Raw genomic sequence first — 16,977 nt, 5'->3', positions numbered from 1 at the left:
TAAATTGAATTGCAAATAAAGGATTCAACAGCAGTGTGTCTTTCATGCACACTAAAAACAAGACAGTTACTCTAGATAGTCCATGTACCTTGCTGGGACGACTTACTACAAAAACAAATAGTCCCTATAGAAATAGTTGATCATTAGACTAAAGTGCAGTGAAGGCGGGAGATGATATGAGGCTGTGTCTCAGCAGGGTCGCCCACTAATTGTAGGGTTGGTGGCTCATCCTGTCCACATGTCACAAGTGTCCTTGAGCAAGACACTAAATCCCAAGCTGATCCTGTGTGTTAGTGTAATGTGTAATATTATTTAAAGAGTGTTATTATCTTGCATAAACAAAAACTCTGCAGCCAGCATTTAAGTCGAATTGTAAATTGGCCTCAAACTGATACCTGAAGCCAAATTTGAGACATGAAACACATCCTGAGACCCCCAGCTATGTTTTTGCTGTAATTTATCCATTATTATTAGCTTGACAGGCAAACCACAGCATGGGCACAGATTGACTCCTTATTTGAATATAACCTTACCTGAACCTGACTCGTGGGGTTTGGAACTCTACATATTACTACTGTAACTAGACATCTGTCAATCTACGGTGCTGAAAACAGCAAACATTAGGCAACAGGTGAAGTCAATGGTTAGACATGATAAATGAATGGGTAGGACAGGAGAGAGAGCACCCAGCATACTGCAACTCTCTGTCGGCTCTCAGCCACAGGATCAGCACCATGGAGAGCTCCACAGAGTGCAGCACCAACACTCTGTTATCCAAAGCCATCCCTGGCCTCATATTACCTTTAATAAAAATAATTCCAATAAGTTCCGTGTAGTAAGCTTTTTAAATATGGGAAAAAGAAAGTGCTGTTATCTGATTGGTACTCTGTATCAGCAGACCAGTGAACGGTAAAACCTAATCCGAGCAACCAAACAAAAGTGCTATAATAGGGTCCTCATTGTTCCTAATACTTCTGTGAGCACAGTGGGAAATAATAGAAAAATAAATATCAAAGTGTACCTTCATTGATTCCAAAGGGGGGTTTGTTTTTATCTCTCATTTTTTTTAGCGAGATCATAGGTCAGGGTTAGTTACAGCACTTATGGAGCTTGTAGGGGCTTGAGAAAGGGGGATCTTGGTTCTACAAAGACTTAAAAACCTAAGTTCTCAAGTCGAAAAGAAGTTTCTGTGTCCCTGCTGCCAGTACAAAAAGTAAACACCCTAAAAGCTGTGGAAAGAGATAGAGGGGATTTTTCAGAGAGCAAGCAGTGAAAGTAGAGAGGGGTTATCACTCCATGCAGAGACGGTGACATGCGCATCTTCTTAAAAAAAAACTGCCCGAACCCAAAAGTCCAAAACCTCACCCCCTCTTCATCCCCTGCAGCACCAGTTTCAGCTCCAGCCATCCTTCCTCATCCCATTTCCATATCTGTCTCCAGTCACTGCTCCATCACCCTCCCCCCAGTACCCCCCCATCCTAAAAACCCACTGGCATCCCCATCCTCATGCTTCATCCTTGCCCCAGCCAGCCTGCAGCCCCCTGCTGAGTTAAATGGAGTGTGCCGGCGTCAGGGGAGTCGCGTGTGCTCAGTTCAGCTCAGCTCAGCTGGGCTGCCAGCGTTATAAACTTACTGTGTGATTATTGTCAGAGCGAGACTCCTCCACCCAGGAGGTCTGCGCTGATGGGTACTATGTCACCGGGTACAGCCAGCCATGGAGGGTGGGATGAGAGTGCAAAGGAGGGATAGAAACCAGGGTGAGGAAAGGACGCGGAGAGGGAAGAGAAATACTGTTGGTTGGGGAGATGGAAAAAAGTAGCAGGGATTGGGGGAGAAAGGATAGAGAAAGACGAGCAGGAGGGCAGAGAATCATCAAAGGAAAGAAAAAGCCAAGCTGAGCAAGGAAAGTCTGATGTATACCTATCTCAGCAGACAAAGACAAGGAAAGACACACAGGGAGTGATATAAAGAGGGAGAAGCAGAAGAATAATGTGCCGGGAGAAGAAAGAGAGGCAGCAGGGAAATCAGCAGAGGAGAAGGACACTGAGGGTGGGTAGAAAAAGGCAAAGAGAAAAATTAGAGAGAAGGTTTTCAAGCAAGTGATGTGCTGTGATTGTTTTCTCTCTCCCTCTCTCTTTCTCTCTCTCTCTCTCTCTCTCTCTCTCTCTCTCTCTCTCTCTCTCTCTCTCTCTCTCTCGCTCTAAACGGTCGGGATGTGGCCTGTATCTGCCGGCAAGAAGGAACTCAATTTGGGACAATTTACTCGGCAGTCTCAGCCCTGATGCACCTCAGGGACAGAGAATGGAGAGAATGAATGTGAAGGAAGATAGAATCAGCAAGCCACGCACACACGCACACACCACACACCCCCATACAACGTGCGCCTTGCACACAATTGCCAGCGAGTAGATTTCACTTAGTTAGTTCTAACTCTCCCAGGCGGTCAATACGATGTGAGTTTATAAGGCTTGGAAATGAAAAGCCCAGGATAAGGTTAGATAAACTGTGTGCTATTTGATTTCGGCCAACCTCTTGTAGAAAAACCCCCACACAAGACAGATGGCCGGAGGGGATACACTGATATCATGTTGGTAATATTGGGGATTTAGGCCGAATACGTTATGTGATTTGACCCTCACACTGTATCTGTATTGGTCTCTCTGACAGGGTGAAAACAAAAAAAATCTTAAATAAAAGGCACTCAACCAAGCACGACTTAGAGCAACTCTTTACCCTTTGTGTCCTGAAAGTGAGGCTTTTCACATCCTGACCACAATATGTTTCTATGCTGACAGGTTGGCAGCCTGGAGGGTGTATACACCCTGAGAGACAGCAGGTGGCGCCCTGACAGAGCCACCTTTGAGAGCAGACTTAGGACCGCAGCAGGGGTAAGTATTTTTAACTGTTCCATTAAAAAAAACACTGTCGAATAAATACACATCACACATTAGGATCTGGAAAATGGATCAAGCTACAGGTTCCCAAAAGAAGCTGCTCTGAGGTTTTTGTTTTTTTGCTTTTTTTTTGGCCTGACTCGCACTGTCTGTGTAACACAGCGGGAAATGGATTTGTAACTACAGCAAATCAGAACGTTCAGCTACTTAGACGTGACTGTTTGATACATTTAACACGGCCACGTCAAGGTGAATTCACACTCTGGCGTCGGTTCTGATTTTACACAGCATGTATATGCAAATGGAAGTTCATTTGGCTGGCGTTGCTGTTTTAATCAGGGTCTAGTGTTGATTAGCGAGAAGGATGAAAAAAAGAAAAGAAACAGAGCCATGTGGTGAGTAATGGTTGAAAGTTGTTTATCTCACTTGTGTAGCTCGTGTGCCAGTTCCACCCGATATCACTGTGTGCCCCCACCCCCCGCCCTCGCCACCTTCGACAAGCCGCTCCGCATCACCCTCCGCAGCGCACAATGCAGCCTCCTCGCCGGGCTTTCGTTGCCAGGGAAACCGTCACCCACAGAGACATCCTGTGACAGCACAGGGTGAGGGAGGAGGGACGGGAGGAAGGGTCGGAGACGTGGCTTTGGCCCTGTCCGTTCTCCAGGGTGCACCAGACCTCTGGCCCTTCCCCAGCACGCTGCCCCTTCAGTGGCACACACAAAAAAACTGCACAAAGCAACAGTGCATTTACACACACAGAAAGACACACAAGCAAGGGAAAGAAATGGACAGAAAGTAAAACAGATAGAAGAGGATTCCAAGCTTTCTGATTCAGAGTTATCATCTGAATCAGTGTGCGTGTGATTAATTGAAGTAATTTATGTGCAATCTCCAGTGACTCCATGTATGGTCCATGATTTCATTACACTGTAACTTTAATTACTTTTCTACCATCGTAACTTTAGGTGAAAATGAATTTGCACCCTTAAAATGTCCCACATTTTGTAATGAGCCTTAAATTTAATGGATTGCACGAATAATGTTTTGGGATAATGAACGATTGCATTTTTAGACATTGCACCTCTTTAGCAGGCGCTGTTGCACTGAAGTCTGTTTGTTGGCTGTGTTGTTTTATGTGAACTGATCCTTTTTAGCACAGAGGCAAGAACAATTTCTCTAATATCACTAACTTGAACTCAATAGGAAAACCTTTTTATTTGGGAAGATGAGGCCTTATAATTTAACCAATCAGACTAATAGATTTAGCTTTAATAGCAATTTTATTATGCTGAATATGGTCAATATTGTAATAGGTATATGGACGACGTATTTATGGTGGGTTATGTGTTGCCAAACACAATTACTGTGTGTTGGCTACAGCAGCTGGCCTGCTGCCAAAGCTTAAACTATACTCCATCCGCCCACCTCTGACCAGGCCTCTGTCTATACAAACCAGTGTGCTACTTTTCACTCTGCACTTTGCAGGTGGGTTACATTACGGACTTCACTAATGACTGCACCATGCGAGGTTCAGTAAGCTGCAAGGTTGAGACAGAGTTAATGTTACTTTGTCTAGAGGTTAAAACAGTGTTACTAGTCAGAGTGACATGGTACAATACTATTCCTGGGATCTAACATAAGGTGTTAAGTGTGCTACTCTCCATTTGTTGAAAGACAGAGTTACTGGTGCATCTTTGTGTAGCAAAAGCATTATAAGATGGTGTTTTCATGCATTAGATTAAGTGGAACTAAACTGAGTGTTTGTTGCCACAGTTCTACGTGAAGTTTTGAATTTAAAATGAAAGTGTTTACATTTTCTTTGGAACATCAGGAGACACTTCCAGGTTGCATCATAGAAAAATAGAAGAGAAGTATTGTATTTATACTGTCCAAAATGACATGTACTATGTATAGCTTTGTAACTACATCTGCTTGCTAAAGAAAACTGGCTGAAAAAGGTCAATGTGGGTCTTTTTTGGGAGATGTCTGGAGTGTCCCACGTACTTACCGTACCTGAAGTTTCCACTCAATTTAAGTTATAAGCCAGCATGTACACAAAGTATTAAAACTGTGGTTGAAAGCTCCAAAACAAGGGAGTACGTTGACCTCGAGTGCAGATTCTTCTACTGCTGTTACCAAGGATAACAATGAACTGTTTAGCTCATACATACACAGATGCTCTGAAATTGCGTACAAGTGTGTAGTGCCATCTAGTGGTGAAGTTGCAGATTACAACCAAGTGACTACAGCTCAGCCTTCCACGCATGCAGTTGAAACTATAAAACTCAAGAGGAATAAAGGCCCTACTTAGAGTCAGTGTTTGGTTTGTCCATTCTGGACTACTGTAGATGTAAAAACATGATTTCTGCCAACAGATCCTCCTAAATGATACTCACTGGTTCTTTAAATAATTTAAAGTCATATAGTATACTATACTATACTGTGCTGAGAAATATCCTGTAACAATATGATTTATAAGAAGTGAAAGTGAAACCCAGTATTTTACAAATGACTCCCCTATTTGTCAGTGTGTAAATAAAGTGAATCATGGCCAACAAATAAAAATGGATTAAAAAAAATAAAAATAAAATAAACATCACAGTTGATGGAAACCATTGTTCAATTCTTCAGAAAGAAACTACTTTTAAAAATGAAACATTTTAGTTGAACTGAGGAATAGCTCCATTACAGAGGAATAACACTTCATAAATCAGTGCAGTCTGCAACAGCTGCTGCAGCTCATATCAAACACTGGCTGAGTTAAAGCAGTCTATAGGAATTGGGCTCTGGGGCTCACATCTTCAGAGCTGTACTATAACAACCCACTGCCAGCAAAGCAGCAATCAGCTGTTGTATTAATCGGACTGCTAATGACATAATTAGCAAGGCTGTGGAAAAACCGCTCCACACAAACATGTGAGAGCTCGGAGACGACACGCAGATCAGGCCACAATACGCACACATGCACATTTACACAGCTAACAGGCCACTCACGTGCATTCTGACTCAAAGAACGACATACAGGATCCTCACAGGCAACCACCAGACAGTTAATGCATAAACACATATGGCTGCTGTATGACAGGACATAACAACATCCAAGTGTTTCTCTCTTGTCTCTGTCTGTACCTTGTTTCCTGCAGGTTCCACCTCCCCTCACTGACCCTCCTCCTAACTGTCCTAACCATCGTACCGCTTGCAGTTTCATCCTCAAACACACAGACATGTCTCTGACTGAACTCTACACTGACCTTTTACAAAATGTCTCAGATACTAACCCCCTGCCAGCTTCTGACATACACACACTGGTCCCTGCTGGTGTGCTACACACTTAACACACACTTACAGAAAACCACTGTGCAGAGTATGTTCGGTCCTCTGACTTTTTTTCTTAGCTTTATTGTTACTGCCTGTAGCTGCAACAAAGCTCTAAGGAGCGAGAGAAGTCAAAGACATATGCAGCATGACTGTTGTGAAGTGAATATCAGAGCAAAGTATTATATTTATTAGACATTAGACATACTAAAGTGACACAATTGAACAAAAAAGTCATGTCTGTGGCATATTCACTACTTCCTGCCAACAATAACGCAATGCATCGCATTTTATAGAACTTGCAGTCAGGTGACAGTACAGTTATGAGGCAATATGATGTTGATTCATAAGTGTCTGACATCCCATTTTACTGCTCACCACAGAGCAAGCTTTGAGTGTTTACACTCATGGAATAGTGATTGAACGCAGCCTTAGTTACTCACCTTCTGTGTGTGTAGTGAAAACTTGCATGTACATACTCCATACAGGGTAAGCCAAGTTACAAGTTTAAAGAGGTCCTTTAAGAATGTGTTATCTTGAGGAGAACAGGGTTGAATTATAGACGTACAACTGGAGTCTGTATCAAACATGCTGCGTCGTACAATGCAGAGGCTGGTAGTAGCCATACCAGCTCTTGATGTGGACAATTTAGGTTTTATTTTTTTTGTAAAATCTAACTGCAAAGTTCCAAATTGTTACACAGAAGTAGGCCTTTTTGACCTGTTATTGTAGGAAATCACAAGCATTACTAATAACATCAACGATGGCCCAGTCTCCCATGTAAGTCAGTAAATCAGCATGCACACCGGGAGCCTGAAACTGATGCAGCTAAATGGAATTCAGCAATCATTAATCGTATTATTTACACCTGTGCTTTTCCAATTGTGACATGTCTGAATTTCTCACAGCAGACATTTTCGAATGTTATAGCAGGAAAAGCACAGTTGTAATAACTGACATTATATATGATGCATTCCCTTTAGGTGAGTTAATTCCAGGGTTCAGAACAGAGCCATCATTACAGTTATTTGTAACACCCGTGCCTTTTCTACAAGGACAAGTAAGCGCTAATGTTTGTTAATGGTGTAAAACTGTTAGCTAATTGCAGCGTCCAATTAGCTGGCAAACCAGCATCATCAGTTCATGCTGCTAATTTCCACGTTGTATGTCAAACCTTGGTATTTGAACACCTGTTCCTTGTTCACTGTTGTGGTGGTAGGTGTTAAAGCACATTTGAGAAAATTTGAATTTCAAAATTCAATCTCTGAGACAAAAACTATTCATTGACGGTTTTATAGTCTATATATTGTCATTGACTAGCCTAGGTATTGGTTATACAGTACGTTGGTACATTGAATGTCCACTCTTTGCAGCAGTCTTGAGTTTCATATATAAGGCTGTTAGATTCAGCCTAACAAACAGAACAGGTGGTAAGCTAGGAAACATTATTAAGCTAGTTTTCACTTGTTTGTTTTTCGCATTTTTAGTTCCATCTACAGATACTCTCTCTGTCTCGCTCTTTCTCTCTCTCCCACCCACTCTTCTATCCACAACATTTTCTTTTGCTTCCTCATTGCTGAAGCGTTTGTGTGCGTTTTTTTTCTCTCCTTATTTTTCTTTCTTTTTTTTGTGATATATTTTTTTAAAGACTCCAGTCACATCCGCAATCCCGCGGCCCTATAAGGAGCTTTCACGCTTTTTGGTTTGCTTTAGATGTTTAATACCCCCTCTCTTTTGTGTCAGGGAGCCGGAGAGGCGTTAAGAAGCGCTGATAAACCCCACTTAGATCCCTTCCTGGCCCGTCACCCCGGCCTGCCGGGCCGCTTTAGCAGGGAACTGATCTGTGACGGCCTGCCACTCAAACTGAGCACTTCTGAAGGCTGACACAATGGAGTGAGCAACACACCAGAGGGCCCAGGGGTGGGTAGGGAGGGGGAAGGAGGGAGGGTGAGACGGAGGAGGGAGAGGAGGCCAAGAGGTGCCTTAAAAGAAGGCTAGAGGAGGGGCCAGAGTGTATCTCCCTCTTATCTTTCTCCTCTCTTTCAATTTATGCAATTTCTGCCTCCCTCCCCTTGCTGCTCGCTACTGTAGAGTTCACACATTTCTTTTTTTTTTGCGTTGGTTTCACTGTTCATCTTCTGGTCGGAGGTAACACACACACAGCTCCTCTCCTCTGTCCTTTCTCTCTCTGTGGTGAGCCTGGCAACTATACATGAGAGACTGAATGGAGAGGCAGAGAGTAGGTGTGTGTGATGACGGGGGGGGGGTCCAGATAAGGATCACCAGTACATCAGGGTCTGGGTGCTGGGGTACGGGTGAGGTGGATCATGCGGTGCGTTTACTGCTGCATATAATAATGGGTCCAGCCAGAGCCATGGCCAGGCCGGGGCAGACAGAGCCTCAGGAAGCACAGCGTTGTGATTGACAGACAAAGGGAGGGGGTGGTGTGGGGGTGGCATGTGGCCACTGCCGCTGCCATCGCCATCACTTTCCCAGGGGGCCGTGGGTGGGTAGCGAAGCCCAAAATGTCAGCGCTGATATCTGTGCAGCTCGGCTCGTATCACACTGCTGCAGCTGCCTGCCATCCACCGCATCCACTCATTCATATAGAGACATGGGAGTATTGTGCGCACACACACACACACACACACACACACACTTTCTTTCTGTGTTTCCTCACCACCTTCCTCAATCATTCACTTTTACTCTAAAGAGCTGTATTTGTGCACACACATACAGTATATTCTTCATATGAGCACACATTCACACACTTACTTTTACTCCCTACATCTTACTGTCTTTCTCCTCCTCCTCCACACATTCACATTGTGCCTCTGTCAGTTCTACCTCAGCCGTTCAATCATGTAAGTGCTCCACTGCTCTTTTCTTCCTCACAGCTGGAAAGCAATTTTTTCAAATAAGGTTTATTTTTCATAGTCCTGCCTTTGTCTTCTTTCACTGATCTCAAACCTCTATTTAACTAGGCTTTTATTTTGAAGGGAGAAATGTGCACTTATTCTGAAGTTGCACTGGCTGACTTTGTATTGCAACATGTGTTGGACAGCTATTTGTCGATTTTGTAAAATGTTCTTTGTTGTTTGATGATGTCTGTGCATTTACATGTGACATGTCACTTTTTTTATATAGTTTGTACAGTGTGATTTTTATCTGCACATTTCATCTTGTTTTTTGTGTGTTGTGTGTGTGTGTGTGTGTGTGTGTGTGTGTGTGTGTGTGTGTGTGTGTGTGTGTGTGTGTGTACTGCCCATATGTCACAGCTGGATGATGAATGCGCTGACAGTGGAGGGGTCAGTGTCACAGACAGTGTGGTCAATTGCTCCTTGTCCCCTGAGTCTAACCTTGAGCAACACTCCCTAAAGAGTCTCAATCTGCCATTAAGGCCCACGCCTACACACACACACACACACACACACACACACACACACACACACACACACACACACACACACACACACAGACATTCCCTAGTGAGAGTGTGCCATTAGTAGCTGGCAGAGCCTGGTTTGACAGAGAGCGATTAGCTCCCTATCATGTGTATTGATCACCGTGTCCTGGCTGCTTCTCCAGAGGAGAGGCTGGAGGGGTTTTACAAGGTAGTTGGGGCACTCTCTCTTACTCACACACACACACACACACACACACACACACACACACACACACACACACACACACACACACACACACACACACACACACACATCCTTGTTATCTATGTGTATGTGCATGTCTTTGTTTGTTATACATACATTAGAAGCATATAGAAGGTGATTTTGCCATTTGTGTGTATTATAGTATCATGTGTTGATTCATAAATTATGTGTAATTGTTTCCTGTTTGTGTGTTCGTGTATGTGTATGTGTGGCATTTAGAAATAAGAAGTAGCTGGGGTATCTGCATAGAGATCTATGCAGTGTGTAAATAGTTTGTAAATGGGCAGCAATGGAATCATTTACATTAATGATAAATGAGCTTTGAGCTCGCCAAAACTGCAGGGAGCTCACAGTGGCTGCATTCTTCACCAACCGTTCCTGGTTAAATCTGACCTGATGATTAAACAGCACCAGAAAATATCCATATCTTGACTGATACCAATTGAGCAACGGGTTATGAAGGTCACTAGCTTCACTTACTGAGGCTTCACGTCCTGTAGCTGGTACATGATAAAGGCCTTCCAATGGTTGTCTGGTGAAAACACATATTATTTATAATGTAAATTGACATGAAGTTATTGCACATATTATGATGATATATTTAAGTAAGTAGAGGGCTCTTTTTTTTTTTTTTGTTACATTTTGTGTAAATTAATAGCAAATGAAAGGTTATTAAAACTAAAAACGACATTCTATGCCAATAATAAGGTCTCACTGGGCTGCACTGGTTGGGTCTTGCTAGCAGTGTGTAACATTTAGGAGGATAATAAATAATAAAAAATAAAAAATAATGAAAATGATCATCTTATTAATAAGACATAGGCAAAAGCATGTGTAAACAAATTACATTGATTATGCTTTTTATTTAACTTTAAGTCAAGGTAAATCAATCTGATTAGCCTAATATAAACACCAATTTGATTACATTGGCAGAACTGCACATGTATCACTTCCACTTCCTGTCTGAGGTCTCCTGTATTTAATATCACACATGTAGCGTTCTTAGCTCTAACAGGCCCCCCCTCACCCTACATCCGTCTTCCTTGGGTAGTTTAGACCAGCTCTTGTTAATTGAGTCTAATTGAAGAACATGAAGGGGGAATAAAGCAAGCAGGCTTTTAGGACATAAAAGACCGCAGCCGCCTCTCAATAGTATTTATTTTCAACCTCTTCCACTCTGATTTAAGTGTAAGAGGACAATAGTGGCCTGACACTGATATGTGTGTTTGTGTGTGTGTGTGTGTGTGTGTGCCTGTGTGTCTGTGATCTGTTGTTTGATTTAGTGCGCCCACCTTCACAAGGACCAGCCTCTTATCAGATCAAAGCTGCAAGCAGCGGCCTATGAAAGACATTGTGAGTGTGTGCGTGTGCGTGTGCATGTGGAGGACAGAGGTGTAGGTGAGGCGGGGGTGTTTTCGTTGCTTTTAACCCAGGACAATGGGACTGCAAAGGAGAGAGCGAGCGAGTACTCTTTGAACTAATGAAGAGGAAACCTTTTACTCTCCTCCATAAAGATACCCAACTCTCCCTGTGTTTTGGATTTTCCCTCTCTTTCAAAGTAGAATGAAGCAGAAGAGAACAAAATATTTCATTTGCTCTGTCCTTCTCACTGTTTTGCTCTTATCCTCATGAATCCACAATCCTAGACAAAAGGCCGTAACAAAGCGGAAATAAGACTTCAGAATTGGCTGAAGATTATTAGAGCTATAGTACACGAGAGTCTATTGGGGAAGCCAAGGTGTGGACACAAAACTTACCAAAGTGAAATGAATGTTATATAGATTTTGTAGTTTAGATTTTTTCTTTAGTTTATACAACAAGCTAAAAGTGTCACATTTTGTGATTGAACAAAGTCAACATTATTTTATATTGTCCTCAAAGTAATGCATTACCTTGTGTTGTGATTTCCAGGTTCACTGGGTGCAGAGGCAGCACAGTCATTACAGAGACAAACGGGTACCTGTGACAGGACCGGGCCACAGTAGCACTCACAGTAAGTTTTGAGTTTTTTCAGTGATATTTTTTATGGTATTAGGTTTTTAAAGAGCAACTTAACACAGGCCAAAAATCTTGTTATGCTGAAAAAAGCCCTCTGAAAACTTCAAATCCAAAGGATTTATGTCTAACCAATGATTCATGACTAGTTGGAGGCCAGGGGAAGTTTGGCAATGAACAATTTAGCAACCACAGCAATTTATAAAGCTTTTTTCCTCAAAAACTTAATTAATCAAAAAAACTTTTTTTTATCACAACTAACTGTGTAAACAGTGTTCATTTTGTACATAGGTACAATCATATTAAAGGAAATATGAAATATAAAGAGAAGGATAAGGACAAATGTAAAGCCTTTTTTTTTTAAAAGACTGTTTTTAAGAATGTAACTGTAACATTTAATTGTGTATACACTGTTTTCCTGTAAATTTAAAGAGAGAAAGCATCAAGGTAATTAGTAAACATAAGTGTTATTATGACATTTTTAACAAAAAACTTTAAATTGGGCTGGTGTGGAAAATATCAACTGAAGTCTAACCAAAATTTGCCTGTAAACTTACAGCTGTAGAAGAGATGAGTGAGTGAGTTGACATTAACCTCAGCTGATTCAAATATGCATTGAAGTACTTGACGTTATGGTTGTCCGACTGAGTCCCGTTTGAAACTAGTGAGACAAGCACAGGGCGAAACATATACAGATATTTTTCACGTGAAACACAAAAATATAGATTTTCAGGGTCTTTGACTTCTCACCTCACTACAGTGATGTATAAGCATACTCCAGGGTGTGTCTGTACACAGTGACATCATTGCTGGGTGTGACACATGAATAGACTCACACACTAACAGGCAAGGGACGATTTCCCAATGCATTCAGAATGTGATTAAAGTGACAAAAATAAAGTTCTGGTGAATAAATCGCCATGTATTGCCAGCTTTAAAGTGACTTGTAGTAGATACATTGTGGTTTTTTACAGGTTTTGGATACATACAGCCTGAGGGTAACAGATCAAATTAGTTTGCAGTGTTAGAAACACACACAGAGTGGAGGTAATATCAGAAGAGCTTTTGAGCAAATCCACTGTATTACTTCCTTTGATAAATCTGTAATATTTGTTTCCCTATTATCACGTATTTACCAGGTAATACCTGGCAGGAGCAATTCTAATATCATCATGTTAATGCTGTACGCAGTAACAGTTACGTTGCTCACATACCTTGTACTGGAGTCAAGTTAATTCTTATAAATTTTACTCTCTCATCAGTCCATCTTATTATTAATTAGTTGTGTCTCACTGTGTGAGGTTGCATTTTGAGTTCAGTTCTTGGAGGTATTGTTATATAAAGAGTACTTTTCCTGTATTTGTCTGTATGTTGTTGGTTTTTTTTATTTTTTCTGACAATTACACAGCAGAATACATTCCTAAAAGGACAATTAATTTACTAACTAATTGCAAGTTCCCAACTATCTAATTGAATGTCAGTAGATAAATGACCAGTTATATACTTTACCTATATAGGCACACTTTACACATTTGACCAATTATATACTTTAGTGTTACTGAGAATTCACTGGTCCTCAAGTAACACTAGTCCCGTGCTAAATATATCTTATTGTAATTTTGTCTGATTATCACATTGCTGTCAGTAATATACATCTAAAACAGGAAAGCATTTGACCGATGTTGAGGAAGAGTTTTATAAAGAAAACATTGCACACTCATAACAGTTGTTGAATCTGTTTGATGTTTTATTAGCTTGCATTAATTAATGTGAAAACACTGGATTCTTTTTCAAGTGAAGGTCTCTTAGTTCTTCTTAAGTAGCGGCATGTTCATCCTTTTACATCCTGAAAATCAGAAGTAGCTCTCATATTTTCTTATAGAATTGTGTTGAAAGCATTCTATCTATTCAGCTTCTATCTAGGGTAACATAAATGACTGAGGTGTATTTAAACTTAGAGTTTTATATGCTTAAAATGTATCCATGTATGCAAGTGCATATGGCTTTCTGTAAGCCTATACCACATATGCTTTTTTCTAGATGCCTTTGAGAGATCATTCTGACCTTTATGACAATGAACCTCTCTGATGAAACCAGTATAACAACTGCAGCTGTTTTATGCCTGTTTGATATTTACATCATGCATGCTAATGTGTATTATGTGTTATCGTGTGTGTGTGTAGTGGGAAATGGTGGGTGTGTTTGTACAAGAATGTACTGGCTCACGTCCCGCTGCAGTGCTCTCTCCCTCTCTCTCATTGTGTGTTACCATCCTCACAGTGTCGCTCAGTCTGTGCGCTGATAGATGATATAAAAGCGAGTTAGAGAGAGAGAGAGAGAGAGAGAGAGAGAGAGAGAGAGAGATGAAAAAGCAAGGATATGGTGGATGAACAGTGCAGTTGTGTTTTTTCACATACACGAGAGAGAAAAAGAGAGAGTGCATTTGTATGTTTTGACCAGTTTGAACTTTTGAAGTCTATTGCTCCTTTCTAGTATTTTTAGATTGAAGCTGCCAATGTTCAATATTGTGTGCCAGTATTAAATATCTCAAATGTGACCATTTTTGTGCCAAACACAGTTTCTTGGCAGGGTGTTAAAGCCTCATTATGGGACTCTAAACGCCCATAAAAAATAAAGCAACGACTACAATTAGTAGGACCAGTGTATTAGTACTATTGGTGTCATGGTACACAAGATTCACTTTTTGCTACTTCTTCTGTACAGCAGAGAAAACAAGCTATGAACATTGATTGGTGGCTCATTTGTCATAACTATTACTGGAAAACTGAAGGCGCTCAAATGTTGGCATATGGTCAATAAGAAAAATAAACGAATGCCGCTATGTCAGTAATGCTCCATCATATTAAATAACATGTCCATTAATACATTGTTTGTTTAATCTGTATGAAACGTGTTAATTAAGGCGCTTTAGAGGTAGTGGTATAGGTGGATTTTCTTTTCCTGTTCCCAGAATTTATGCTAAGCTAAGTGTATTGTGCCATGGCTTTAGCTCCATTGTGCACAGACAAGAGACTGGTCTAGATCTTCTCAGTTCATTGTCTGAAATAAAGAAAAGAAGCCTATCTCTATAAATGTTGCGTCATTTGTTTTAATTAATAGCCTGGTCCAAATTGTACTCAGGCTAATGGGGTTGAGTAGTGTCTTAGATTTATTTCTGAATCTCTCTGATACCTGAGTAGATCTGAATGGATACCCACTGCCATCATAATCAATGCAGGAGAAAGTATTGTAGGAAATCATTTCTGATGAAAATAAGGATGCTGTTAAATATCCTAATTTGGTTAGATGATTATCCTCTTCTCTGTCTTGGTACATTCAGTTGTTTCATAAATGAGCCGGGTTCGATCTGATACTTATTTTACCTATACACAGAAATAACATCTTATTTTTCATGCTACTTGATCCAAATACTGAAGGTCCTGTTTCAAAACTATTAAGTTGATACGCTTAAGATATTGATCTGACTTCAGTCAAAGTTTGAAGGTCCAGTGTGTAGCATTTAGGAGGATCTATTGCAGAAACTGAATATAGGTTGAGAGGTTGAGCTATATTCAAATATTTGCAGTCTGCAATCTGCACCACTAGAATCCTACACACTGGTCCGTTAACTGGGTGAATGCAACTCCCGAAATTGACATGACATGAGAGAAGACATCTCACTCTGTTGGGGTTGTTGGAACTACAGAAACACGAACCCAGACACAACCCAGACACAAATAAAACAAAGTTTTATTCTGTTTTGTCATCGTCACTTGTGGAATTAATGATAATTAGTGACAGTCAGTGTTTATCGTTTTAACCAACAAATGTGTTTGCTAAAAATGAGAAGCTGCTTGGTGAATGTGTTGCACATTGTTTTTTGCCACTGAGAAAGAGAGTTGGAGTCGGAGCTTAGTGAATCTGTGTATTTCAGAATTCAGAGTCACTGGCACCGGTGGGCCAAAAAAACATTCACACACTCTATTTGTGCTCGCACTGTAAAGGAGAGAGGCATTGCAACAGTAGCATGCTGAGGTGACCAGCACAGTAGAGTACAGTAAAGGCAGGGATCAGCATTTGAAGAGCTTTATTTTAGCCAGTACCAATCCTTCAAAATATTTCCAGATGCCGATGTTTAGGATTGACCTGTTACATCAATTTGAAGCATTAACAAATTATTTTTGGAAATGGTTTCTATGACTATGACTGTGACTACTTTTGCTCATAGGACATTATTGCTGCCCTTTTTGACTGCTTGTTATCTAAAAGTGCATCATGCTGCTGTTGCTGCTGGTGTCCTTTGATAGAGTCTGTTTGGATTGACTGCATTTTGAACTGGGTCTAATTATCCTTGGGTCTGATTGGATTGGGTCTTACTGTGGTCAGGTTCTCCTTTGGATTTCCTTTTGGATCGGGTTTAGATATGTCTCCCATAGGTCTGTTTCAGATCAGGTCCAACATTTTGGATCTGTAAAGGCCATGACATATATTACAGCGGCAATCACTGTAATATACTCTCTCACATGCTGTTGTAAATGGTTTAGCTTATTTGATTATTTGTGTTTTTGTCTGTCCTACTGCTCTTTGTCCAGTTTTGCTGTACTTTTCTGGAAACCATAGCACTCCCAAACAATGGATCTAAATTACCTCAGTTCAGCTCAGGTTACTCATTTGTATTAGCCATACTGACAGCACTCTGTATATGAGTTATACATCCAGAGGCTAATTTTAGAATTTATGTGCGACACATGCTAAGACCTAGACATAATTAAAGTGTAGTAGGCTAATGTGTCAGTAATTACTTTGTCCAGAGGGAGTACTGAACCACGGAAAGTTGCATACCGAATCGAATGGTTCGGGATCAATACATGTACCATTACACTCCTAATTAATGATAATGCGTGAAATATGTTCATGCTTGTTCGTGTGCAATGTTTTATTACGGTCGGTTCAGAAAAGGGGCCTCCCATTAACAACTAGTGTGATATTAATTAATTTTGCAATACATATAGTATATAATGAAAGAAACTGATTCATATCCATCGTGAGAGAGAGAGAGAGAGAGAGAGAGAGAGAGAGAGAGAGAGAGAGAATGAGTGGCA

General features: G+C 40.9%; 1 protein-coding gene across 3 annotated transcripts in view; it reads left to right on the top strand.

The window, feature by feature from the left end:
• Positions 1-16,977, top strand: part of LOC127367215 (proprotein convertase subtilisin/kexin type 4-like) — a 172,915-nt gene that overhangs the window by 18,066 nt on the left and 137,872 nt on the right. For all 3 annotated transcript variants that reach the window (XM_051406889.1, XM_051406890.1, XM_051406888.1), the window contains exons 3-4: positions 2,796-2,888; positions 11,792-11,873. In XM_051406889.1, the coding sequence (XP_051262849.1) occupies positions 2,796-2,888; positions 11,792-11,873 (175 nt within the window). The remainder of the gene's footprint in view (positions 1-2,795; positions 2,889-11,791; positions 11,874-16,977) is intronic.

The sequence above is a fragment of the Dicentrarchus labrax genome, unplaced genomic scaffold (assembly GCF_905237075.1).
Source record: "Dicentrarchus labrax unplaced genomic scaffold, dlabrax2021, whole genome shotgun sequence".
NCBI classification, from domain to species: Eukaryota; Metazoa; Chordata; class Actinopteri; family Moronidae; genus Dicentrarchus; species Dicentrarchus labrax.
The sequence above is the reverse complement of the archived record's forward strand: the minus strand, read 5'-3'. Positions and strand labels throughout refer to the sequence as shown.